The sequence below is a fragment of the Melanostigma gelatinosum genome (genome assembly GCF_949748355.1).
Source record: "Melanostigma gelatinosum genome assembly, chromosome: 22".
Classification (NCBI taxonomy): domain Eukaryota; kingdom Metazoa; phylum Chordata; class Actinopteri; order Perciformes; family Zoarcidae; genus Melanostigma; species Melanostigma gelatinosum.
This window is the reverse complement of record NC_136655.1, coordinates 14365310-14392204: the sequence shown is the minus strand read 5'-3', so window position 1 is coordinate 14392204 and position 26895 is coordinate 14365310. Positions and strand designations below refer to the sequence as shown.

The window sequence follows — 26895 nt, the reverse complement described above, 5'->3', positions numbered from 1 at the left end:
TTCAAAGTTACACATACCACCTTTAACATTAAGAGTAATAATCCAGTTGTCAACAGTCAAACCTAATTTGGAAAAAAAAAGCGAAATAAAGTGGCGCAGCAAAGACCAGATTCGAGAGGGAAGTTGATGTTGACCGACACTGAATAATATGATACCACCGGCCCCACCGTCAACCACCAATTACTGCCCATTCGTCATCTAAGCAGCCAATCGCAGTCGGCCGCACACGCATCCTCGGTGAGAGTCCGTGGCCGGGCTGTTGCTGTGGCCAGAGGAATCCTACACGGCGTCCTGCGGGGCAGGTGGTGGGTGCAGTATGGCGCTGTGTGGCTTGAGTCGGTGGGGTGGAGGTAAAGTCCTCTGCTCTCACGGGAGCAGGGCGGGGAACTTGCTGGGCTGGCGCATTCAAGTGGAAACGCAGTGAGGAGAGGGAGAAACGAAGAAGAAGAGATGGAGAGGTGTGTGTGTGTGTGTGTGTGTTGGGGGAGGGTTGATCCTCTTCCTCTCCTGTCTTCCTCCGCTTCTTTCCCGTCTCACTGCCTCACAGTGCCGTGGCCTCCCAGCTGGTTCTCCGCGGGACCTGGCGTCACTTGGTCTCCGTGAGCACCGGGGCGGCAACCGCCGACGGATGCGACCGGTTCAGCTCTGCCCCCCCGGCGGGAGAAGAGGCCGCGGACGCCAGACTGCAGGGTGTGACCGATGCAGTTACACCTGAGAGGGAAGAGGCGGCAGATGGATCAGGGGTAATATATTTTTTTTTCATAATGCTGTAACCGACCCTTCGCTAAGCCTCACCCGCTTTCGCTTCTGCTACTATGTCTTCCATTCTCACACGACACACTTGCAAAATACAATGACAACAGCGGCAGCTTGAGACATGCGAGAGGTTACATTTGTGCTTTATTGTTTGTATTTACTTCAAAATGCTTTTAGGGTGAGGACTAACCAATGTGAACGCAACACTATGTCTGATAGTGAGTTTGGCTGTTGTTGGAACGGAGACAGAGCTGCTAATGTTAGCTTACACTCTGATATAGTAGCACTCAGGACCGGCTTGTTTTTTGTACATCATGTATGAACTAATGTATGTAATGTATGTAATGCAACGCTGTGTTAGTATGTAGGTAAGCTAGTTCGCCGGACTTGCTAACGTTTGCAGCTTGCGTTGGAGCAGACAAACACATTGTTTAATCCAATAGATGTTTTCTCTTTTCTGCTTTTGGAAACACCGACAAGAAAGGACGCCACCCTCCAAGTTCTTCATGTACATACAGAGTAAAATTTCCAAGGATTATTATCAATTCTGTAACTTTTGTGTAATCCATATGTTCTCCTGACTCTCTGGTGCTACTGATACTACTGACTCATACTCACATTCCTTGCGGGGAGCTGCTAAGTTGTTGTCTGTCGAGGAGGTTTTGCTGGCGTCCGCGCTGGCGCTCTGGCTCAGCGCCGTCTGGCCGGTGATTTGGCTCTCAGCTGGCCGGATCTGGCCCGCCTGGCTCTGGCTCTGGCTCTGGGCCGGGCTCTGCGTCTCGCTGGGCCTGGTCGGCGGGTTGGAGGCGTCCATGCTGCTCCCCATGCTGCTGCCAAGCTGCAGCCGCCTCATGTGGCGAACCACGGCGGTGGCATTGAACGCTTGCTGGAGAGAGGTAGGAAATGAGAAGATGAGCTCTCACTTCGCCTCAAGTGAGTTTGCTGTACATCCGATGTCTCATGAGTAGGAGGGGATTATATTCAGGTTTTTTTATTTAATATTATGTCATTGTAAAGATCGAAAAAGGGATTTTTCTTCTTCATAAAAGGCTTTGCAGACCAGAATCTGCTTTTCATGAACTGGCACTAGTGCAAAAAAAAAAAAAAAAAAGCCATGATATGGTCTTCTGTTGAAGGTTATCTTCCATTAAAAACATCTGAGCTTCAAATCGTACACAAGCTGGATGTGCTTTTAACACACAGAGCTGGAAATGACATCCTGTGTGAGGAGCAGCTGTTAAAGAAAGAGGAATTGATCTCAGGTCTGCAGGTTACTCTGCAGCAGGAAAAGAAAAGGGGGACGATGAAAGTTACCTCCTGAACATGTGGCAGGCCAAGTTTTTTTTGACTACACAGGGGATTCATCTTCTAACAAACACAGACAATCGTTTGAGGAGTCGTACTGAAGTAACGTGCTGCAAGAGAGCCAAATCCACAGAGAACAAACCGTAGTAAGCAAAACGTACCCTCCATTTGCTCTTGGCGAAGTTCTTTTTGATCTGTCGGCTGACTGACTCGTGGATGTTCTTGCAGAGTGCTGTATCACCGGCGATCCTGACACACACACACAAATTCTCTGTTAACACTTCCGACGGTACATCAATATCGATATTGATTTGATGCCTTTTTGTTAGCCTGTGTGTGACAGCCCTTGAGTGTGTGCATTTCTCACCAGGGGTGTCTGAGCGCCTGATCACAGGTGAAACGCTTGGCTGGATCTTTTTCCATCAGACTGCCGATGAAATCCTTGGCTGAATGAAACACAAGGGCCATAAAACGCCAACACTACAGACACACGAGCACCGTACTGACTTCAAACACATTTCCTTGTGCAATCTGCTTTAAAAAAGAAGATATGCGTGACACAAATGACGCTGGTGATCTTTGCCAATCAGCCATGCTAACCGCTCTGTGAGGCTGTACATATGCACAGCAGTGCTTCGTGCTAAATGCTAACGTCATCATGCTGACGTGATCGCAAACAGTGCTGATGTCCAGCGGGTAGAATGTTTACCTCGTGTAGCTGGTTAGCAGGCTAGCATTTGGTAATTAGAGCACTAAGTACAGCTGTGGCTGAAGGGAATGTCCTTAGTTTTGCAAGTTTTTTTAATTGTAAACCAGACTATTGGACAATCAAAATTTCGACCTGATGATGACGCCAGATGACAAGTAAAAGGATCACCGAATTGATTACAATTCATCCTGAGGGGGAGATGAATGTGTGTTCAAAATGTACCGGCAATCCATCCAGACAGTTCAATCAAAGCTACAAACGTCAACGTTGTGGCCCTGGAGGGAAAGTCAGGGGATCTCAAAATGTCATTATGGATTCATCCTCTGGTCACCATGAATGTGTGTATGAAATGTCAGTTATCAATAGCTGACAGCACATGAATACTATTTTATTATTATTTATTTTATCGACACAAACACACACAAGGCTTTGCACATAGCTGTGGTGGTGACTGATGACCCAACACACACATTCCCAAACACATTCATTCCAGACAGATGATGTCAGAGGCTGTGATGGAGAGGTGGTGTGTGGTAAATGTGAGCCATGTGTGGCGGACAGAGGAGGACAAAGGGAAAAGTGGTCATGGGAGCAGAAGGAGGAGGAGGAGGAGGAGGAGGGCTCACCTGAGTCCGATATGTCGTCCCAGTACGGCGCGTCAAACTCGTAGTCGGCTTTCAGGATCTGTTCGAACAGCTTGGAGTCGTTCTCGTCGTAGAACGGAGGGTAACCACACAGCCTGCAGACAAGACGTTTACTCCGTCACTGACTCATTCATCCAGTCATTCATTCACTTCAGTCTCCCGAGTGATTTATTAACTCACTTTGTCATTTCATACGGTACAAAACAAGTCAACTTGTTTATCCATTTACTCAGTCAACAAATCATTGTTCATTCACAGATTTATTAAATCATTCATTTAGAGCCGATGAATGATGAGTCGGAATATTGTTAGATATTAATCTGTTGGACAAAACAAGTTATTTGAAGATGTTTATCCCTGGCTCTGGGAACACTAAACCTCATTTGGATTGTTTGATATGTAATTTAGCACCCATCTTCCATAATGTGATGTATATCAATATCAGGTTCATTGTGTGAGTTCATTCATGGCATCTTGCCTGTTTTTGTGGCAGGGGACAGAGTCCCGCTGCTCACAGCAGTGGTTAATGCGACAGCCCCTTTCTCGTTGTAGTGCTGGCAGTAGTTGCCGGTATCACCTTAATCGGGTCAACATGAGATTACTTCCCAGTGTTCCCAGTGTTGACCGAGGCTCCCGTCTGATTCTCCGTAATGAGCCGTCTGAACCGACAGCAGAGCTGCTGCTCAACCCCAAAAACACCATCAGTACCTCATTACTGAAGTTCTGGATGCACCAAGAGATTTTGATAAAAACTCATTAAAATGCCGTTCTCCATCGATACACAATCACACACACACACACTCACACACTCAAAGAATAAAAGAAAAGCACACCGGGAGGAAAGGAAGAAAGAGGAAAGTTTCTCATTTGGTTACAGACTCACCTGTCACTCAGCTAACCCTCGACCCTATTACACACACACACAAGTTCAAACACACAGCAGGAAGAAGTTTGGGCCTGGTGTGAAGAGATGGTGGCCTTTTGTTTTTCTGCTTTCACGTTTGGTTGGAGACTCAGCCTCCACTCACCATCCGTCCTGCTGAACACACTCGGGATCCCAGGTGATTATCATGGCTGATTACCTCATGTGATCTTTCCACCTGAGCAGCGGCTAAAAGCTCACAAGGTCTGAATCCCAACGCTAATTGTCAGCAGGGAGCCGCTCTAACTCTCTCGCCGTCGCGCACACACACACACACGTAGGAAATTCACATGTTTTTTTTTAAACTTGTGAAATAACATTTAACCGTTGTTCAAAATAATACGAAATAATATGACAGTATATTTATTTATTGTTATTATTAAATGTTAACAATTAACGCACTTTTCATTTTTTTTTAAATCTCAGAGTGCCAGTAAGTGTAAGTGTCTGCTGAGTTGACCGCAGTCTCGCAGTCTCAGGTCTGATTAAGAAGCGCTCCATTGTTTTCGGGGGCATTTTTTGCCCCTCTCCTAGTGATATCAGGGGCAAAATGATATTTCTTGGGGGCACCCATGAGGTTTATAAACCTATAAAGACACACACACAGACAAGTCTATATTATATAGTATAGTATAGTATAGTAGAGAGAGGGAGAGAGAGAGAGAGAGAGAGAGAGAGAGCGAGAGAGCGAGAGAGAGAGAGAGAGAGAGAGAGATTCACTTTACACATCACAGTCACACCAGAGAGCCGTTAGACAGTCAGTTTGTGCGTGCCGTCCTCTCTGCCACCTCGCACGCCCTGCATCCCGTTTACCTGCTGCCGACCTCTGACCCCTGACCACTGATCTGACCTCACGCTCGATACACACACACACACGAAAATGTGTGTGTGGTGGTATGAGGTCGGGGTGTTGCGGCAGACCGAAAACAAAAAGCAGGGAATGATACGTCTAGACTGCAGCTCCATGTCCATACAAGGCCGTTCAGCAGAGCTCCATCTGGCCCAGATGACGGCACACGCAACATCACCAACACGCACGCACGCAGGGTAAAATCAACAAATACACACACACACACACACACAAGTTCAGCTCCAGAACAGTGGAGTTACATGGCCTTTGAGGTCAATAGGCTCCGTGCACACATTAGCGAGTACTAGCATTGCTAACGGTTAAGTTAGTGCACGACAAACCGATGCCAGCTAGCTTAATGAAAACAATATGGAGGTGTAATACAACACAACTCAGCCGGTGGTTTTGTGTGAGTGTGTGTGTGTGTGTGTGTGTGTGTACAAGCTTAGTCAGAGGTGAGTCATTCTGTGTCATATGCGAGTCTGACTCTGATTTCTAATAGATGTTGTGCTGTTACAGATTCCTACGTGGAGAAAAAGATAAGACGTCGAAGCAGAACTGTTTGCAATCGTAATTGCCTATAGCTGCAAAAATCTTTCAATAACTGGTAAAAGAAATATTAGCAGGGTAGTTGTAAAGTCAGACCGTGCATTTCTTTCTCCAAATACCAAAGACAAGAGTCAGAACAGATCACCTTCTTTGCTTTCACAACTCAACTGTAGTCACACAAGTGTTTCCACTTGTTCTGACTACCGGTAATTATATGCTCAGGTTTTTTTTACAGCAGACATTTTGATTTGATCCCAGTCATTCAAATGAGTGGAGTCTCGCAGCAAAAGAAAGTGTCAGAACTCTGCGATGTGTTCAGCCAACTCGCTAATCTGACATAAGGTGTTGACGGGTCTCCCGGCGAGAAACCCGTGCGAACTGTGAATCTGACACGAACTGGGGAGTGCGGTGATCCGTCGGGCTGCTTTGGGTGAAACCACTCGCTGTGCAGCGTGACCCGAAGGAGACCAGTTGGTACTTACAGGATGTAGGCGATCACTCCAATGGACCAGCAGTCCACCGCCTTACTGTACGGCTTCTGGGCCAGGACCTCTGGAGCTGAAGGTGAAAGCAAAATAAATAAATATTGGTTCCTTGTTTTTGTTCCTAATGTAATTGTGTAATAGCCTGGTGTTAAAGCTTAAATCTGGACCGTGTTTTCAGCAGCGTTCTCCTTTCTAGTCAGCTTGAGGTCCAGTTAAAAACTCCCGTGTGATCATTATGTGAAAATGTGGCTGTTTTATGAGCCTGAATAAAGAGAAAACATGCAGACTCTCCACGTCTGTCCAAATTGAAATCACGTGTCGGGTTTGGTGGGAACTTTCCTGCGGGAGGTACACGTTTTCACGGCCTGCAAAAAAAAGTTGTAACTGACACGAAAGTAGACCCCGAAATAAAAAGACCCAAACAGAGAAACGACCTCATGATTTATCCTGCATGTCAACATGAAGCTCACTGCTGTTTTATGATTGCTGTAGTTTTCGCTGCTCTTTGTGTTTAGAAGGCAGACTGACCTGGCCTGACCTTTCCCTGCGGCTCATTACCAAGCCTCTAGTCCAGTCAGTCAGCTCACCATAACATTGCCTCACGCACACACACACACACACACACACACACACAAGGCTGGATTGAAATAGATTTGGCACACTTACACACATGGCAAGATATGAAGAAATACCAAAACAGAAACTCTGCACACGTGCTGAATCAGAGATTTGTTCATAGATCTACACTGAGTCATTGTGAAGGTGTGTGTGTGTGTGTAGAGAGAGAGAAAAGCAGCCAAACTGAAACTACAAAAAGATATTGATCTGTCACACAACATGAACTACAGCTGTGTTTACTAAAGTTGGCCTGATGGAGGCGCTGCAAAATACATTCCTAACAGTGCAACAATATAATTAAGACTGTTATTTATGTACCTGTCTGTCTGTCTGTCCTTCTATCACAGATTTGTTTGTGCTGTTTGCCAGAACAACCAGTGTGTTTTTGTTCCGACATGGGAGTGTGTGTGTGCTGTCAACACAGAACATCTGTCTCTTACAAAACACACACACACACACACACACACACACACACACACACACACACACACACACACACACACACACACACACACACACACACACACACACAGTGCAGGAAGCATAAAAGGTGTCAGATGCTAACAACATGCGCTCCTTGAATTTTTCATGCGTGTTGTTGGATCGACACCTGCAGAAATCAAAGGAGACAGCTCGGTTGGTATTCACACTAACACGTGGTGGCATAATGAGAAATACAAACGTGGGCCAGCTATGACCCCCATCGCCAAACCACGACGCGGCTGCTATGGACCCTCAATCCAAGCCTGTAAAACCGGCTTTTGTCTACCTCCGCCTGAAATCAAGGACCCACTGTTTCAAAATTGAGTTTAGTTTCAAGTGGCAAATCTGCCCTCGTTATCACACGTGTGCTGTGTAGAGAGTGGAAAGCCCTGAGGACAGCAAGCCTTTATTAAACAGTTCATTATCTCTACGCTTCCTGGATACGAACGTTTTTTTAGGGGGAAAGAAAAAGAAGGAGAAGGAGAGGCCAGGGAAGACTGGCTAACGTACCCACATATCCCGGCGTGCCGCACGCGGTGGACATGACATCGCCACTGCCCTCCATCTTGGAGAGTCCAAAGTCGCTGATCATGATCTTGGACTCGTCTTGGGTATTAAAGTACAGCAAGTTCTCTGGCTGGAGGAGGGAGACGGAGAGAAAGAGAGAATCAAGTGGTTTTATGTCATTTCTGTGGCTTTAATTTTCCATTTATATCCATGGTTATTTGGTCAGAGACGCAACCCTCTTTTATGGAGGCCACTCTGACCAATCCCCTCTCTTCTAACGCTGACCCACAATGCACTGCATGTGTCGAGCTACTGCACTCATTGCTGCAGTGAATCATTGCCTGTCAAATAAGAACAAACCACTGGTGTGGTGTAAAATACAGGAGGGGTGTGTGTGTGTGTGTGAGAGAGCGAGAGGGAGTGTTACCTTCAGGTCTCGGTGTACGATGGCCATCTTGTGCAGGTAGGTCACAGCGTCCAGGACTTGTCGGATCAGCGTGCTGGCATCCTTCTCCGTGTAGAAACCCTTTTCCACGATTCGGTCGAACAGCTCGCCGCCGGACACGCTGCGGAATGGCAAGGAGATTATGTGTGTCAGTGTATGTTTGTTAAAAAAAAACATTAGCATGCACGCACACACACATGGCAGTGACCGGTAAAAGGCCGCGGGGTGGGGGTGTTGCTGGGTCAAGATTTCTGGTCATTTATGAGCCAAGAGCGTGTGGAAGCTGTGAGTAATGTGCTTCCTCACACACACACACACACACACACACACACACACACACACACACACACACACACACACACACACACACACACACACACATACCCTGCAGCGTTTAGCATACCGTGTAACATGTTCATGTTATTTTTGCAAAGTGTCTCCCATATTCCTGGAAAGCAGGGGTGTAAGAAAATATCGACAATCGCGATGTTATCGATTCTCAAAAACACCGTTCTGGTTTTGGTAGTTCAGCTCTGTGTTTGTGCCCTCTCACAGTAGAACTATGACGTTGGGTGTTACAGGGACTGTGAGACATGCAAATGCGGAGATGGAACTGCTCTGATTGCATGAGAAAGTAAACCTTCAAACTCAGATGTTAGGTGGTTGTGTACTTCAAATGACAGTTTTTCTGAAATTTGAATAGAAAGAAAAACAGAAATTTGTACTTTTAGCTCAATTTTCAATGCAAAACCTGTTCTTGCAAGAAGTCAAAGCTCCCGCCAAGTTGATAAAAAACATATTCTGACACACTTACAGCGTGCAGACAGAATGGAACCCATCACTGCTGGTAAAAGAAGAAACTCACATTTGACCCCAGAAAAAAGATTAAAAAACACATTTCAAAGTTCACCCCCTCTGGCTGATTCTTTCAATATTTAGTTTGATGTTTTAAGACTCCGGACCACATGAAATGACTTGTTCAGGCGCACATACAGTTGGAGTAGATGGGAACGTGCTCATCTTCTGCTGTACGGACGCATAGCTCCCCCTGCTGGAGGATAACCTCCTCCTCCACCTCACCATGTCATCTCATCGAAATGTTTGGATGTTAATGTGGACTATTTGCCATACAAGATGTGTTGACTTAAAGTAAGCAACACAGTGGCAGTATTTGTAATATTACTAGTAGTAATAATAATAATACTAGCAGTAGTACCCAACCAACCTTGTAGTATTCTTTATATACTGCATGTTTGTACTTTGTGCATTAAAGCATAATGAAGGCACACATGCACTAATACGCACTAGTGGCCACAAATGTGCACATACAACCCCACAGACACACAAGAATGCACAAAGGCGTGCGCGTGTGGTCACACAGCGTATCTGTGGGGCGTCGTCACGGCAACAGATCAGATTAGAGCCTGTGGAAATTAAACTCGAATGAAGTTTCTGAAAAAAAAAAAAAGATTAGAATTAATTGCTAATCCTCCGACTCTTCAAAGAGGGCAGCGACATGTTCGGTTTCAGGGGCAGTCGTTTCTGGGAATGACAGCAAGGGGCCAAACACACACACAGACGCGCACACACACACAGCAAAAGGGGAGATCAGCCACCAGGCTGCATGGTTGCGTAAGCATTTGCATAAGGAGACCATGGCAATCAGACACGAGCGCAGATGCGAGGGCAGGACCCCACACACACACACACACACACACACACACACACACTAAAAGCAAGCGCATACACACAGAGACAAGCGTGAAAAACACAGACAAACATACAAGGTCACACATCAAAGTTAAACACGTACAAGTACACACATGAAACACAATGTCACATGCATATACACGCAGCCTGTAAAATAAGGCTGGGGGATTGTCAAATGAACCATTATTCATTCGATCCAATAATCAATATCAGGAGGTCAAAGGTCACAGCATCCTGACAATATATTTATGTCCCCCGGCCAAAATCGCCCCCTATTTATTATAGAGCACTACAGTCACTGTTCGCTGTGTAAAATGTGTGTCCGATATCGGGCCATCGCAAATTTCACAATGGAACGAAAAAAGTAGCGGCCATGGCATGTGTGTTCCAATTCTGATAACAATCCCAGAATGCAGTGCGTAATAATGTAAATCATTTTTCAGGAAAGAAAGTCACCATTTAGATCGTCAATATGTGATCAGTTTATCAAAATAACGCAGAATTGGAAATTTCCGCTGTTATTGGAAATGAGAGGAGCTGCTGACTGTATATGCAGCACATGTCGACAGTGTTTCTGTAGTTACTCTCACTGCCAGAAGGGAAGACACAGGTCGCCAATGTATGTTTAACCATAAAATGAATCAAGAACCATCGATTTGGCAACAGCTAGCTACTAGCTACTAGCCATCAGACAGATGGACAGGTTGGTTTAATTAGCTCTCTAGATGAACTAATATTTATACAAACTGTCGACATGTGCTTTTATATGCCGATTCTGACCAGCAGATGTATAAGCTTCGCTACATCTACACACAGAGACGCTACAAAGTAATTCAAAAGGTCCAGGCCATTTTCATATGTTGTCCTCCCAGTCACTGATGGCTGAGGTTTTTGAATCTGCTAAATGACTGTAATGTAATGTAATGTAAAACAATCCGATTGTTTTTTTGTTCCCAAATATCCCTCATTGTTTTCAATGCTAACAGCGCTAAACCGGAGGCGTTCGGACCAGAAGCGGAAAAAATGGACGGGCCGGCATAAAGCGAATAGGTCTCGACAATTTCTGCATTTTGAAAAATCTTCTTGGAAAAACAAAACAATTGTTTTTTTTATTTTTGCTGTGCCCTCCACAGCCTCTGTCCACCCACACAGGTGTTTCCACTTATCGAGGCTGATTGAAGCTCTTCTGACCGCTGTGTGGGCAGACTGCGCTTTCAGTGGGTCGCCTCCAAATCTGAGCGGCACAGTTTCAATTCAGGACAGAGTTCTGCACACGAGCGTAAACAACACCCACTGTGTGTAATGGTCTTATTTACACCTGTGATTTTCCTTCTGACATGTCAAAATGTCCACACCGTTCCCTCTTCAGCCGGAGAGGAGTCAAATTACCCGGAATAAGTGCAAACACCTGTGCTTTAAATCATCGTGTACATTATGGGTTCAGCACATTTACATTTTAAGTCATCTGATTCTGGGGGTAGAGTCGTCCCTGTTCTCTACAGCTACAGATGAAGTTTCAGGCATTCCCTTTTTCACCATCCCAGCATCCATCTCTCCTCCGTCAGCTCATCTCTTTAAAGGCAGGCGGCCGCATCACTGTCTCGAGGCGACGGTTGTGCATCATGGCTGACAGAAAGCCTTATTTGCACGTGTGTGTGTGTGTGTGTGTGTGATACATGCTGTATGGACCTGACTAACTAATCACAGCTGCCCCACCGCTTCAAAGGCTGCACTTGCACTTTTGCTTTTCTTTGATGCAGTTGATGTTTGTTCCCATGAATACTTATCACACAAAAACCTTAATAACTATTATTTTAACTATTTTCTAAAATTGCAATTTCTTATCTTAAATCTTAATTTGAACGACGGAATTTTGTAAAATGACAAGACGGTTTGATCATTTTGTCAGGATGTAATTTCACCCCAAAAATTGCCCACCTGCTGCTTTAGGTTTCCCGTGAATGCACGAAAACAAAAGGCGATGCAATAAATTAAAAACCCACTTAAAACTATATCATAAGAATCAAAAGATGATACCACAGGTCTATCTTTTTGCAACCTTTCTAAGGTCAGATGCTGCATACGTTTTTATACTTACTACACCAAAGATGCTTTCGCTTTTTTGCTAATATGCCTCTCGCAACACAAACAGCATCAATATAAAGCCCACGTTGCTCTCGTTTGCATCGATTTTCATAGCGGCGCCGACCGATTGCCTCCCTGCATGAAATGCTATAAATCAGGCGTTAACTTTGACCCTGCAACTATGGCAACCGAGCCACAATCCATGAATAGATGGAACTTGAAAGAAAGAAGAAAAAAAAGATCAGGAAAAACGTTTGTTTTTTTGAAATGCAAGTGAGCAGGCGAGAGGTGATGGCGATGGAAATAAGGTGCGAGAGGGGAGGAAAGGAAGCAGTGAAGTGGAGGGAGCAGAGAGCAGATGGTGTGAGAGAGGAGAGAAAAGACACAGGGATGGGGGGGGGCAGAGGCGGGGTCCTTCCTGTTACAGTCTCTGTCACGCTTTGTTGGAATGAAAACTGTCTTTTGCCCTGAAAGCGAGGTGAAAGCAGTAGAAATGAGGCAGCAGGTCAAAACCCCCTGAGATGATGTTTCATTGAGTCTGACAGCCTGTATATGCAGCACAGCAGAGAGAAGTACATCAACTTAACTGCAGCTCAGAGACGGAAAGCGACATTTATGTAAAGCTCCTGCTCAAAGTCCTGAGATTCTATTTCTTAAATCTGGACATAATTGAAAAATCATCAGTGGTTTTTATCTCCCTTTAATAATGTCTAGAAATGATTTACCAGTTAAGTTAAGACTGAGGAGGGACGATCACTTCCTTCTCATGTTACCCAGCGTAAGTAAAGCTGACAAACAACGTGGTGGCAGCCGGCCAAGAGCACAGACAACAACACAAACATGATGAAAGTACACAAGGCTAAAAATCAGTCAATCAATAAGTAAAATAAATAAGTACACACACGTTTCTATAGCATCTGTGCACTATGCTGTGATGGCTGCTGGAACAAAGCTGTTTTTTTAGCGCTTTGTTCTGCACCGTGGGACCATATACCTCCGTTTAGAAGGAAGAAGCTGAAATTCCCTGTGCAGAGGGTGGGAGTCGTCCTTTAAAATGGAGCCGGTGATCCGTTGCAACTGTCTGGTGTACAAGGACTCCAGGCCAAGCTGTGACTCCCCAATCAGCCTGCTAGACCATTTCACAATTTGATACAGAGAGTTCCTGTTCTTTAAAGAGAGGTTTCCAAACCATGACACCAAAGAACAGGATAAAATGGATTCAATAAAAGCACGATAAAATAAGGTCATCATGGTTTTGTCAATGTGAAAATAGGACAGTTTCCTCAAACAAAACAAACGTTGGTGCCCCTTTTTGCACACTTTGTAACTGGTATATATTTTGCACACAGCTTGCTTCAAAAGGTTAACAATAATCAACTTTTATTTCAGACTCATGAGTCCATATAGTATAAAAAAAAACAACAATATATAAAACACAATATGAGGACACAAAGACACAAGTGTAATCATTGCAATATGCGATCAATATGTTTTGGCTTCACTGTTGGGGAACCGTCATGTCGCTGCACTCAGACTGTATATGAGAAATGGACGTAGTCATCGTTCGTGACGTCACCGGTTGGTTTGTGGACTGGCGTTTTGAAGCCTCGAGTTTTGGGGATCGCCATGTTGGTTTTTTTGCAGCCAATCAACGGAAGTTACCATATTTGGAATGCGGCGGAGTATATGGCTCTGGTAACGGCAGTGACCTGTCAATCACAGTACGCCCGCCCTAAAGCACACTCTGCTTTATGGTCTATCTGACTCTAACTGGAGCATCATTTACTAAATGAACATCATGCTGTATTGAAGAAGACTTGAAACTGGAGATTGAGACATAACCTCATGTTTACAATGTTTACTGAGGTAATAAATCAAGAGAGAAGTAGAGTCATTTTCCCATAGACTTCTAAACAATCAGACTTAAATTTGCAACCGGAGGAGTCGCCCCCTGCTGGTCAGTAGAGGGAATGCAGGATTAAAGACACTTCAGCATCGGCTTCACTCGGCAGAACCGGAGGTGGCCGCCTGGCTGCACTGTGAGAAACTTTCCTGAATGTTGCGCCAGCGGTCCAGAGTAGAACCGTGATATACTGTATATTACTCGTTTTGCACGTCTGCAAGAAAATTCACTTATTTTAAGTAGAAGGAGAAACGTATAATCATGCAGAGATCTGCACATTAGCACGAATGCAGCACAACATCAAAATAAAAATGTTTTTCCTAAACTCTATAAATGATCACGATGAATAAACACGATTCATTAGGTTTATCATTTTGGGTGTAAACCTGCAACCCTAGTGCTCATTGTGACAATTTCTTTTCTGATAATTCCTTCAGTCATCTATTATCATTACTGTCAGCTTAGCTAGCTACAGATGAAAATTTGCCCCAGAAAAGTTATAATTACAGGAAGTCATTTTGGACGAATGAAATTTGGCCTCGTTGAATGAACTTTGCTCAATTCAAGACAGTGTTTTGCTGCTCCAGCCTTATTTGGTCTGGTATGACCGGTAGCTTAAACCTGTTAAAGCTACAGTAGATCTCCGTCAACAGCAGTTTTCCTCCACAGTCGTTACAATTCAACTTGTGATTCACTGTAAGCCTTTGTAGCCTTGAGCGAGTCTTTTTTTAAAGATATCATGCAGTGTTTTCTGTAAACCTTTGGTACATTTAAAGCTTACTGATCCATCATCCCAATCTAAAGAAAATGTAAATTCTTATTCAGGATAAAATCAGCAAGTTTAAACAATCACCCAAGTTCTAATTCTATTGATTATGACATACAGCTGCTACATGAATCCAGAACTAGAGCACAGAAAATGCAATAAACTAGTTTAATCTCAAAGAAAGAGGAAGAAGTACATTTTTTTCATTCCAAAGTAAAATATTAGCTTTTACTTAAGAATTTATTCCCTGAATCAAAACCTGAAAAGGTTGTTTTTATCAAAACAAAACACTCAGCTTCCTGTATTTTGACCGGCGCTAATGCAGAAGGATCCTAGTGCGGTAGGCAGACAAGATAATGCGTGAACGCCGGGTTGTAAACATAGCCCTTGTTGTGTAATCCGCAGCCATGACTTCCACCTGAACTTGAGTGAAATGGTTCCAGTACAAGGGCCAAACTGCCCGAACAACTTCTCCTCTTATGTAAGCGGCAGTAACCTTGCAGAGGAGGTTAGTAAGGGCACCCATGGGTGAACCACACACCCCCTGCTTCCCCCTAGAGCTGACCATCAAAGCGGAGATGTTGCCGATGTATTCTGTGTTGTGTGTGCGTGTGTGTGTGTGGGAGGACGGGTGGGCTGTTTGTGCGTGTGTGAGATTTTGTCGTCTCAGTGGAGCTGTCATTGAAGTGAAGAGTGTGTGTGTGTGTGTGTGTGTGTGTGTGTGTGTGTGTGGTGATGGGTGGGCAGACGGAACAATAAGATTAAACGTGTGAGGAAGACAGAGATGGAGAATTATGAATCTCTGGCATATTTATATGTAGTGTTTTATGAATAACTCAAGAAAACATTGTGATTTTAAGATTTCTGTATTCAACAGAGATATTGCTCTTGTGGTTTTTCGCCGGGAAAGTTCTAATGTTCCCATTTTAAAAATAGAAAATATCACCAACAATACAATAAACAGAAAGTTTTGACCAAAAAAATAATAAATCTAAAAAGGATGAAAGGATTTTGTCTTTCACCAGTGATCACTCACCTCAAAATTGAACAATCCCAACACTATAATCTGTGTCTAGTATGTTTCCAGCTCCAACAACGTCCAAAAATACTACATTTCCCACAATGCAAGTAGATAGCATATTTCCGTGCTGAGTCATACTGCTCTGCAGGTTTAGTAGAGAAACGCTGTGAGAACCACAACTTTCTCCTGATTATTAAATCAGCATGCAGTCACATTGAACTTGTCCTTCCAGAGGAACCTGCTCTTAGTGTACATGTGTTGACAAGTTGCACAGATAAGTGCAACAGTTTTCACAGGATAAGTAGTACTTCTTATGACACATATACTGAACACAACGTGTAAAATCAGTAAATTGCCCCTTTAAGTTTCAGCATAAAACTTACTGTCACGAGACCACCTGATTGAATGATCTCCCAGGGACGCATGGATGATTTGGGGCCCTTTTTTCTCTCATCAGCTAGATTGATCAACAGTCCCAAAAGCTCAAGTAAGAGAGCAAACAAACAACAACAACAAAAGACACGAGGCTTAAACTCACAGCTGCATGATCAGGTAGAGGTGGTCAGGGCTCTCGTAGATGTCCTCCAGTGCCACGATGTTCTCATGCTTGATCCTGCAACGCAAAGACAGACCATCGGTGTTTTATTTCAAAGCTGTACACACGTCTTATGTCACACAATAACCCATTAACGGAACTAAACTGTTAGCTCGGGTGGCCTTACAATCCAGACTTCGGTACCCAGATTCCTTCAGTAGCTTTTCTAGAGCTTTTGATCACACTACATGATCTTCATCTGCAGACAGAGTTTGCCCAGTTGCCACGGAAATGTAGATTTCCTAGATATTCATTTGTTGCCCAGTTGCTCCACAAACGTTACCCGCTGATGAAGATCATGGGATATGATTGAAAGCTCCAGAAGAGCTACTAAAGGGACCTTGAGGTGAGACTGTTGTTTCTGGAGGCTAGTTGACATCTGAAGAAGACCGTGGCTGTGTTTGAAATCCCAAACGAACAAACTACTGCGTTCCCGCTGCATAGTATATGGATTTTGTGTAAGCGAGAAATGCCAGGATGTACACCACATCGGCAAGAGGATTCAGTTGAAAGTTCTAGAGAAATAGTAAGTCAATTGTGAAAAGGAAGTGTGATCTGAATTGAAACGTTTTTGCAAAACCACAAATTCTGAAGCCAAGGATGAACTCTCGCACAAAAATTTCCACCCAGCTCAAATTCTTTAGGGACTCGAACCGACAATGTTCCGATCACAGAGGGCCATTCTGCCACGAAACCATTTCCATCTTCTCCTCACCTCTGCTCATTTCTGTCAGTTCTCTCCTGGTTTCTCCATGGTTACGGCTCTGTAACGAGGGTGTTTCCACCCTTCTGTGTGTGTGTGTGTGTGTGTACATTCGTTATCCTAACACCTCATACCTTGTAGAGACACGATTGATTTTTTTGTGTGGGTTAATGATCTCTTCCATTGTGAACAGAGGTAATTTCCCCAAGTCTATCTATCTCTCTCTCTAACACACACACACACACACACACACACAGGAATGCACAGCAGGTGCGCAGGTGAGCATCTGACACTTATTATGGAGCGTGCAACCTTTCGACGGCAGGCAGGCGATGAACCGCGGAGCTGAGACGTGACTCATAGACACAGACACTGACGTGCAGGTTGAAAAGGGATGATGTGTGTGTGTGTGTGTGTGCGTGCGTGTGTATGTGTGCGCTTATTGAAGCCCTGCCTGAGATAATGAAGAGAGTGTAATGGCAGAGGAGAGCCAGGAAGCATTGTTAAAAACCCTCTCGTACATTATCGGCTTTATGCTCCAGCCAGTTGTTCTCATTCATGGATTTCTGCTGCACGAGTCCTGCTGCGCACGGAACGATGTCGTGTGTGGCCTTGTTATTTGCTTTTCATTCTTTTGAAATGTAGCACGTAACAAAGCTCTGAAGTGAGCTTTCATTGTTCTATTTTATATACGGGTATCAGAGCATTAATATGGCAGCAAACGACTATTTGCAATGTAGAGATGCAGCGGAGTAACGTCTCCGTGAGCAGAGAATCAAGTCATTCATCAAGTAAAGTTGACAGACATTCAATAAATTTAGCTTCACAATTAAGAGTATTTGCTGCTTTTCTGTGTTATACAACTGTAAATTAATATTTAGATTTTGACAATTGGAAGAAAAAACAAAGACGCAAAGAAAGAATTTGAAGACATCCCCTTTAGCTATGGGGCTATACTTCTAATTGTTTTCATTAACCAAATGATTAATCAAATAAATAAATGATATATATATATATTCATGCATTATGCATCATGCGTTATTCATGAATAACGTTCTTATATCAATAATATCGTTTTAATTTGTAATGAAGTAATGAGACCATTGACTATTTGTATCACTCAGGCTGGGACACTCCCTGGAACTGTTGCATCATGGGAAATCAAGAAGAAATGTCAACCATGAGGATGATGCCGTTGACCTACTATGATACAGGTGCTATTGCTCGAGTTCATGTTCCTCCAAATTAAAAACTAATTTCTCGAAACTTCTTGATTTTTTCCATCACTTTCCATCATCTCCTCTCAGCAGATCCTCTGAAAGCGTTGGCTCTATTTGCTGAGGGAGAACATCGCCCTGATTTGTGTAAAGTCGTCAGCGTCACACAACCCGCTGTCTCGCAGTGAACGGGCTGATGGAAGCTGCCAGTGTGCTCCCTCACGCTCTCATGCGTTTGCAGTAATGACACTCATTTGTCTCAATGAAAGTCTGCATCTCTCCTTTATTACTGGAGGCAATTTTCATTTTCTCTAATGTTACACATTGCGGCCGAACAAACACATGTATTGTATCTAATAGAATAACACATCTGTATTGCCACGGCGCACAGACGCCCGGCCAGTATGATATTGATGTGTAATCATGTGGTCACATGCTTGTGTGTAAAAGGGAGACAAGCTTTTTTCTTCTGAGGGTACGCTTTGCCTCCCTTGCATGTTAGTAGCTGCCATGGCTGTTATCATACTGTACACTTGCCCTGATGAGTTGAATCATGAATATCTAAATATAATCCTTTTTAATATGTGTGTCCGTGTGTGTGTGTGTGTGTGACGCTCAGGAATGTTTCAGCAATGTTTTTGTTTCTTCTAAAATCGGATGTCTCTCAATGCAGAGTGCAGAAACACAAACTTCTACTCATTTTAATTCAGATTGAAGTCGATACGTTTCCTCTCAATTGACTGAAATAGAGTTCCCCGCAGGATTCTTCTGGTTGATATTGTGCGGCTGTTTTGTGCTCAGACAGACAGGCGTTTCAGTCGTGATGTGTGGTAGGTGGGCTGCGGATCGTGACCTGGGGGCGGAAGGGTTAGGGTGGGGGGGGGGGGGGGGGGTTGTGTTGCGTGGAAGAGAGAGGAGATGCACAGTTTCCCCAGTAACCAGAATTAGGGAGGTTTTACGCGCGCTTTGTCTGACGGCACTCACTTCCTCAGCACGGCGATCTCGTTCTCGATGCTGCTCTCCTTCCCCTTCAGAGCCTTCTTGGGGATGCACTTCACTGCAAACATCCGGCCGGTCAGCTTCTCCTGGGCCAGGACCACCTCGGAAAACGCTCCCCTGTGAACACATTGTAAACAGACGGGCACGCGAGTCACAAGCTGACCCTTTATGCCGGTGTCCCACTAGTTTTCACAATAAATAGGTTTTCACTGTACATAAAAAAAGTATTAGAGCTCGAGCTAACCAGACCGGAAGTGTGGTCAGTAGAGTGTACCGATTCAACTTTTTTTTTCGTGCTATTTGCTGTTTCCAGATTAAACCTAGCAAACAAAAGGTGAAAAAAAAAAAAAACTTTTCCAGCCTAAAGAAAATTGGAATGAATTTGGTTATTTTGCCTTTGAGATCTCATTTACAGCAGGTACAGGTATCTGATCTTAACATGCAGAAAATTACACTGCAATGATAATGGGATTGGATCTGCCAAGTGTAACATTACCAATTGTTTTTACTCATTCACTTAAAACGACTGCTACGGAAGAAAAATTATTTATGTGCGTGTGCGCATCTCTCTATCCTCATCGCGCCGCTTGTCTCCGCTCCCTCTGTAACGCCCTCCGTCATCTCTTCCTGTGCAACATTCAGGCAACCTGCAGCCGACACAAATCCAGATTTAGAACGTACGAGGGCCCGCTAGATGCACAATAACATCGACAAATTAGCTGAAGCGTGCAACCTGAAACACTAAAAAGCAATGTTCACACTACGAGCGTCAAATCAAGAGGCCACAAGTCCTTTTCCGTGGGAGCGGGTGACATGAAGCTACAAACTGACGCCAGACACTTGACGTATTTGAGCCGGCCTCAACAGCGAAGCGTCAACCAATCATATGTGTTTGGTTTCACCATTTCCAGTCCCCTTCCCTTTACCCACCACTGTTCCCGCTCCGTGTAAAGAAACGAAAAGAGAAACGTATTCTTGCCGCTAGCCAGTTCTCAGTGCTTTTTAACGACATAACTACGTCAACGAGCGCTTGAGCAACACAACGATGTAGCAGGCTATGCTTGGCCGCAGTGTGAACATAGCATAGTGATATTCCCATCAGCTTCAGATGTACTTTGCGTCTGGCGCTAATTAGCAAACGTTAGCATGATAACAAGCAAAACAAAAAACGGTGCCCACAGTTAACATTACACCTGCTAAACATCCGCATGTTAGCATGCTAATGTTTAACATTTAGCTCAAAGTGCCGCCTCGGGGAGCTGCTAGCCTAATTTGTTGCCTTCTGTGATACACTGCGTGTCTTTTCTTTCAAATAGTGCTTCTTAGGAATTCTTTTTTTTTTTTAAAGGGAAACGTGGCAAAATAACAGCAGTCAGGTTCATAGGAAGGACTCGGAGACAGCACTAAACTAATGGGCGCAATAAAAAGAAAGAAAAATGTCCAACTATGTTTTAATATTGCTCTACTAATCTTATTCTGCCGATTAAACATTTCATCTGAATATCTGTGAAATCCTTTATTTACATCAGTCGAGACTCAATTCATGAATTTACTTCCATCTCTCCATCTTACTGCATGAAAAAAAAGTCTCATCAGGCGGCCTTTCATACACTCGTCCACCGGACGTCATCACATCACACCTTCGCCCTCCCTCTCCATGCCGAGGTTTCCATTCATCCATTGTTACCTTTGTGTGTATTTCAGTGTGTGTGTTTATGCTGCGAGCCCCTTAGAGAAGGAGCATGTTTGACAAACCGCCCATCAGCCTCTAGGGAGACTAGTCCCAAGAACGCCAGCGTGCCGGCAGTTACCGGTTTGTTTCCAATCTTCTCTGAGGTGCTTGCTCTTGGTGTCCTCCTCCTCCTCCTCCTTTACAGTGATAAGTGATCATATTGCCTGTTGGCCCCGCCGGGTGATCAAGGTGGACTTTCCGGCAAACCAATGAGATCACTCCAAATGCCCTCGCACGCCCGCATCACACAGCGGACACCTGCTGGCGCTGATAACGGCTGCTGTGGGTTTTGGTGACGTCAAAGCCAGAAGAAACGAGCGGGCCGTGCTGTTTGCATCGTTGCCTTGCTGACACACATGCATGTACGCACACACGCAGAGCTTTTCATTAATCACGTACACACATGAATGAGCATCCATTGACAAAAACAGCCACACAGGGATACGCAACCACTCAGTCTCTCTGCCACACACTCCGAGCCTCTGTGTGTGTAAATATTTAAATATTAAATATTTATTTGTAAATAAAATCAGTAGCACGACTCTTAAGACATAACGTAGCTTTCTACCATTCAGTCGTCGCCCTCGTGTAAGAGCCTCAGAAACTGCAGCACTGATTGGAGCCTATCCTGCTTTCAGAGCCATAATCACAACAGTGATGCGACCGCCAACTCCAATCTCCAGTTTGCAATCATGAATATGATTATTATATCAGTAAAAAATAAAAGATTTGGACAGAATTTGCATTGACACACACACACACACACACAAAAGACACACACACAGACTGTTCATTCAAGCTGAATACCATGTCTGAATGGTGGGAAGAAGTGAATGAAGTGTGAAGCTGAGCTACACTGAAATGAGGAAAAAGGTCAGTAGAGAGAGAGAGGGAGGGATTGAAAGAGTGCGACACATAAACACACACACACACACACACACACACACACACACACACACACACACACACACACACACACACACACACACACACACACACACACACACACACACACACACACACACACAGTAAGACAGAGATAGGAACGGAGAGAACAGGCCGACAAGGTGACAGTGACACAGTTAACATGGAGACTGACAGTAGCCATCAGTGTTTCTCAATGTCGAGCTGAAAGTACATTCATCACAAAAAGTTGTTCAGTCATCAGATTCTTCTGCATTTTTACTGAAAGCACAAATCCGCCTGCAACCAATCAGCTTTATTGGCCTTGTATGCGTATCTTCTCTCAGGCAATGCCAGAGAGTCCATTAACGCCCTTCTGTTGGCTCACAAAGTGGTCAGGTACACTGGAACAGACATTAATTGAGGCTGCGAGATGGCATTAATGGCGCACGGTAGTTGTACTAAGTGCAAATTGTTAACGCATCTCTCACAAGATCCGGCGCCGCTCAACCACAAACACCCTCCCCTTGCACAATCTAATCTGCGGCTCCTTTATTAACCCTGTTATTCAGCGTCTGTCCTGATGCTTCCAGAGGTTTTCTTCACTGCTCCCATCACTGGGAAGGGATTTCATCTTTAAGTTCAGTTTCATTTTGGCTTTAACGCCATCGATCTGAAGTCTAAATGCAGCACGCTATTAAAATTAAATCACGCAGAGCCTCAAAAAAGCATTGCTTTAACCGGCAAGAATGCCAGAAAAATGACCAAAAAAAAAAAAAAAAAAAGGCAGCTGGGAAAGAACCCGTAAGCTTTCTGGATGCATATGGTTCTCACTCACTCACTCTCTCTCACACTCACACACACACACACTCAGAGAGGGATAATGTCAGCCCTGTAAGTCTGCTCCCGCCCAATCAATAATTAGCAGTTTAATCAAAGCAGAAGCAGTTGCCTCTGAATGTGCTCAAACACACACACACACACACGAAGGCCTGATAATGACAGAGCATGGGCAAAGACAATTACACACTACCGTCATCACTGAGCAGACCACGTACATACACACACACACACACACACAGTAATGCACATGCACCATTATTATCCTGTGCTTTGAATACAAAGTAATCTGCTTGAGTCGTGCGTCATTGTCTCGATGCCGATGAAAAGATTGTTGCGTTCGTTGTATCGTTTTAGGTTCATATGCTCAGTTGCCCAATTGCAGGGCAGCCGATGCTTGCTCGTCACATGGTGACTGTCAATTTTAACAATTAACTGGGAGTTATACATCATCCTCCACCTCCTAAATAATTTAGGGTCCTTTCCTGTAGCTCACGTTTTCATGGGACTTTTTTCAGGAGTCTCCGTGTTTCGCTTCAAAGAACCAGCTCAGAACTACATAAACGGTCATGTTTATGTAATTAGATACAAATTCAAAACGAGGCCAAGACATCAGCAACAACAGATTTCTAAACCCTCCTAAACTGTCTCAGGACCCGTTGTAGGCTTCTGACAGGCGGGATGGGCAAGGATTTTATTACCGCTGCTGTGTGAAAGCAACGGAGCAGAATAACAGGACAGGTGGAATGCAAACACTGCTGCCACACACACGGTCCTCAGCAGAAGCTCGGTCTCTGTATGTAGAAACACAAACACGTGGGGTGAACCGAGGGAAACGGAGCCATAAGAGCCTCCTGCCTCTGTATTTTGTGACTGTGCGCACACGCTATACACCTCAGTTGCAGAGCACGTCGGCTTAAATAGCACTGTTGCCACGGCAGCAATTAAGTGCCAATTATAGTCTGTATTCTCAACATGGCTCCGACAGCACAAGATGAAGACGAGCGAGAGAGCGAGAGAGAGAGAGAGAGAGCGAGAGAGAGCGCTGTGAGAAAAATGCCTGTACAGTCTTCCACGCAATTAAGACAAAAAAATAAAAAAATATTTAAAAGAATCTACAAAACGGAAGCAGAAGTTGGCATAAAAGCTCGAGCTGCTGCAAGCCAACGCGCTGTCCGTAGGGGGGGGGGGGGGTGAAGAGTGGGCTCCTCTCCACTAGCAATACCACCACAGATGGGACGAGCTCTGTGGCACAAAATTAAACAGAAAGACGTGAACCGATGCATGCTGGGCGAGATTACTTCAGGCCACCATGGAATGTTTTTGAAATGTCATAATAGACGAATCAAAGACATGCAGAGATGTCAGGACACGATGCAAAACCCAAAATAGAGATTCAACTACAACACTGGATACCTCAAACCTGTACACAAAACAGAGGTATTAGAGTCGTCTGGACCTGAACTGCGAGGTGTCACATTCCTCACTTCCACAGAAAAAAGGTAATGCTTTCTTTAAACGGATTTGTTTCATCTTCTAGTTTCATCTTATTATTCCTCGACAGCTAGTCGTGATCAAGTTATTTTTTAAACGCTACAGAGCCTGATGACCTGGACTCCCCCCCCCCCCCCCGAGACAAGAGAAACCGAATTCAGGAGTGACATAAGAGGCGTCTGTGTGTTTAATTAAGTGGAAAAGGGGAGTGACCACACGGGGAAGAAAGAGAGATGCTGCTTCCTGTCTGCCCAGTGTGTTCCAGTCACATGGTTACACACGCACAGACCTGGGCGGGTACCGACTTGCCATGGCAACAGCTCTGACCACTACTGAGGCTGTCAGGAGACTTCCCTTCTGTTTACATTAATCGCCATGGTAACAGCTTCAGCCCATGTGTGTGTGTGTGAGGATGCGCTTTAACTCTGGGTAATCCCATGTGTGAAAGCAAGAGACTGTGTGATCGGGTTCATGGTCAATTGTCACGATGCATGCTGTGTATGGCCGTGTGTGTGTGTGCGTGTGAGAGTGTATGACCGTGTGTGTATGACTGTGTGTGTGCGCGAGTGTTTATGTATGTATGTATGTATGTGTGAGTCAATCTGAAAGTCAAAATTTGGAACGTGCACAGTTGTAAATGGAAAATGAGTTGTGGGAGCATGGAAGCAGCGGTTGTGCAACATCACTCCATGGCTGTCAACGCTAAATTAGTCAAACAGCCATAGTTGTTGTGCTAGCTGAAGGTGTATAGATGAGGTGTCAAATCAATGAATTTGGGATTTCGTGTGAGTGTTATTATATAAATGTACCATTGAAGAACGGCTCGAATCTACAATAAAAATCGGAGAAGTGCCGCAGCGAAAAAAGCTGTTTTGACGACAGAGCAGTGGGTGACTCAGCAGTTTATCTCCTGTCCTGTGACCTTGGAGATTCCCCTAGCCCCCCCCCCCACACACACGCACACACACACACGCACACACACACGGTGGATGGCCCGCAATTGCATCAGATGTGGCTGAAGGTACAGGGCTGACTGCAGTGACAGCAACATGAACACTGCCAGCACAGCACCGCAGTCTCCTCGTCAGTAAAACAAGAACCATGCTGAGTGATGGAGGCAAACAGAGAGAGGGAGGGAGGGAGGAGGTGGGGGAGGCATTTTACTTTCTTTTTAAAGACAGGAAATAAAAAGACATGACCTGACATGTTGAAGGCCCTGCTGGGGGTCCTCAGCGCTAATGAGAGTGTGTGGAAGTATTGACGAGGATAGCCTCTTTCATGACATCCGGCCTGAGAGGAGGGGTCACATGTGTGGAGCTAGTCCATCCACACGACTACGTTTCCATTTTAAAACGCACATCTTTCGCTACATTTACATTATTCCGGCGCTTTACAGAGGGGTTTGCAAACGCTGCTGACGCTAGCTTAGCTTGTTTGAGGAGGGCAATGGACACGGAGGACTTTCCTTTTTCTTATTAATGTTTATTTTGTGCTGCACAACTATTGTGAAGTTCACAAAGAAACTGTGAACGAACAAGGGGGGGGGGGGAGAGACACGTGGACTTCCTCTGACTCGTCTGTCGGTAGAGTGACACAGTCATCTTGTTCCTTTAACAAAGAATGTTCCCTGAATACCCTCAAATCAAAAGGAACAAAATGTACGACAGAGACGCAGATCCCTTTCATTTGTGATGCTGAGGCCACTCCATATTAGCCGAGTGACATCGGCTCGGCCTAGTTGAAGCAGCAGCATCTGTTTGAAGAATTATAAATGAGACATCAGACTGTTCAACGAGAACACGGCCGAGAGGGTTACTGAAGGGCTCTAGAGCGTCACCTCAACAAGCTGTTGGATGTGCCTCTTTGTTCCCAGTCGGGCTGTTAAACACGCAAATATCCCTCCATGATGGAGAGCTACACGTTTGCTTTAGAGATTCATGATAAAATGGCCTCTATTGAGGTTGTATCAGTAGAAACAAGCCGAGTGCAAATATTTAAACACGCTGTTGTGATGTGGCTACCATTTTTTTCCGGCTTACACATGCTCACGCTTGTTTTTTTCCCCTCAGGTGAAACATTCACTTTCCCAGCAGCTCTACATGATCTCTCTCACATGCACATTATCCAGATAACTAAATATACCTCCGTCACACCCAGCAGCAGTCGCACACACAGGAGAACAGGTGCTTACAGGACTGAGTCACATTTAGTCAGCCTAATCTCGCCTGCCTTCAATAGATAGCCAGGGTAGCTGTTTCCCCCCGTTTTCAGTCTTTAAGCTAAGCTAACCGTTGTCTGGTTTCGTTTTTTAGTGTACAGACATGAGAGTGCCGTCAATCAGCAAGCGGATTTCTTGTTTACCTTCCGTTCACAAAATAAAGTTAATGCCGAAATACCAACAGTAACCTGGTTTCTGCGTATTGATTCTAACCTCCCGCCAAGGGGTCTAGAGATGATTTATGGGGGCCGCCAGACGGTTGTGGAGAAAACTATAAAATCAACACGCACAGCTGGCTGGGACCAAACAGTGATGCAGTTGTTGCATGAAAGTGACACCTCAACTGGAAGACAACCTCTGCTGGTTACAGAGCCTGAGACAATTTAAAACTTTGGCACTTCAGTGTGTGTGTGTGTGTGTTCAGCATTGTGTTCTG

At 44.7% G+C, this 26895-nt stretch overlaps 1 protein-coding gene across 1 annotated transcript in view; it reads right to left on the bottom strand.

The window, feature by feature from the left end:
* Window positions 1-586: 586 nt before the first annotated feature.
* The window catches only part of camk1da (calcium/calmodulin-dependent protein kinase 1Da), a gene marked incomplete at its 3' end in the record, with an annotated part of 33654 nt that continues 7345 nt past the window's right edge, over window positions 587-26895 (bottom strand). Inside the window, exons 2-11 of the mRNA XM_079294942.1 lie at window positions 19258-19389; window positions 16297-16371; window positions 8256-8394; window positions 7832-7958; window positions 6218-6293; window positions 3397-3509; window positions 2429-2507; window positions 2223-2310; window positions 1375-1642; window positions 587-711 (exon numbers count right to left, since the gene is read on the bottom strand). Of these exons, the coding sequence (XP_079151068.1) occupies window positions 587-711; window positions 1375-1642; window positions 2223-2310; window positions 2429-2507; window positions 3397-3509; window positions 6218-6293; window positions 7832-7958; window positions 8256-8394; window positions 16297-16371; window positions 19258-19389 (1222 nt within the window). The remainder of the gene's footprint in view (window positions 712-1374; window positions 1643-2222; window positions 2311-2428; window positions 2508-3396; window positions 3510-6217; window positions 6294-7831; window positions 7959-8255; window positions 8395-16296; window positions 16372-19257; window positions 19390-26895) is intronic.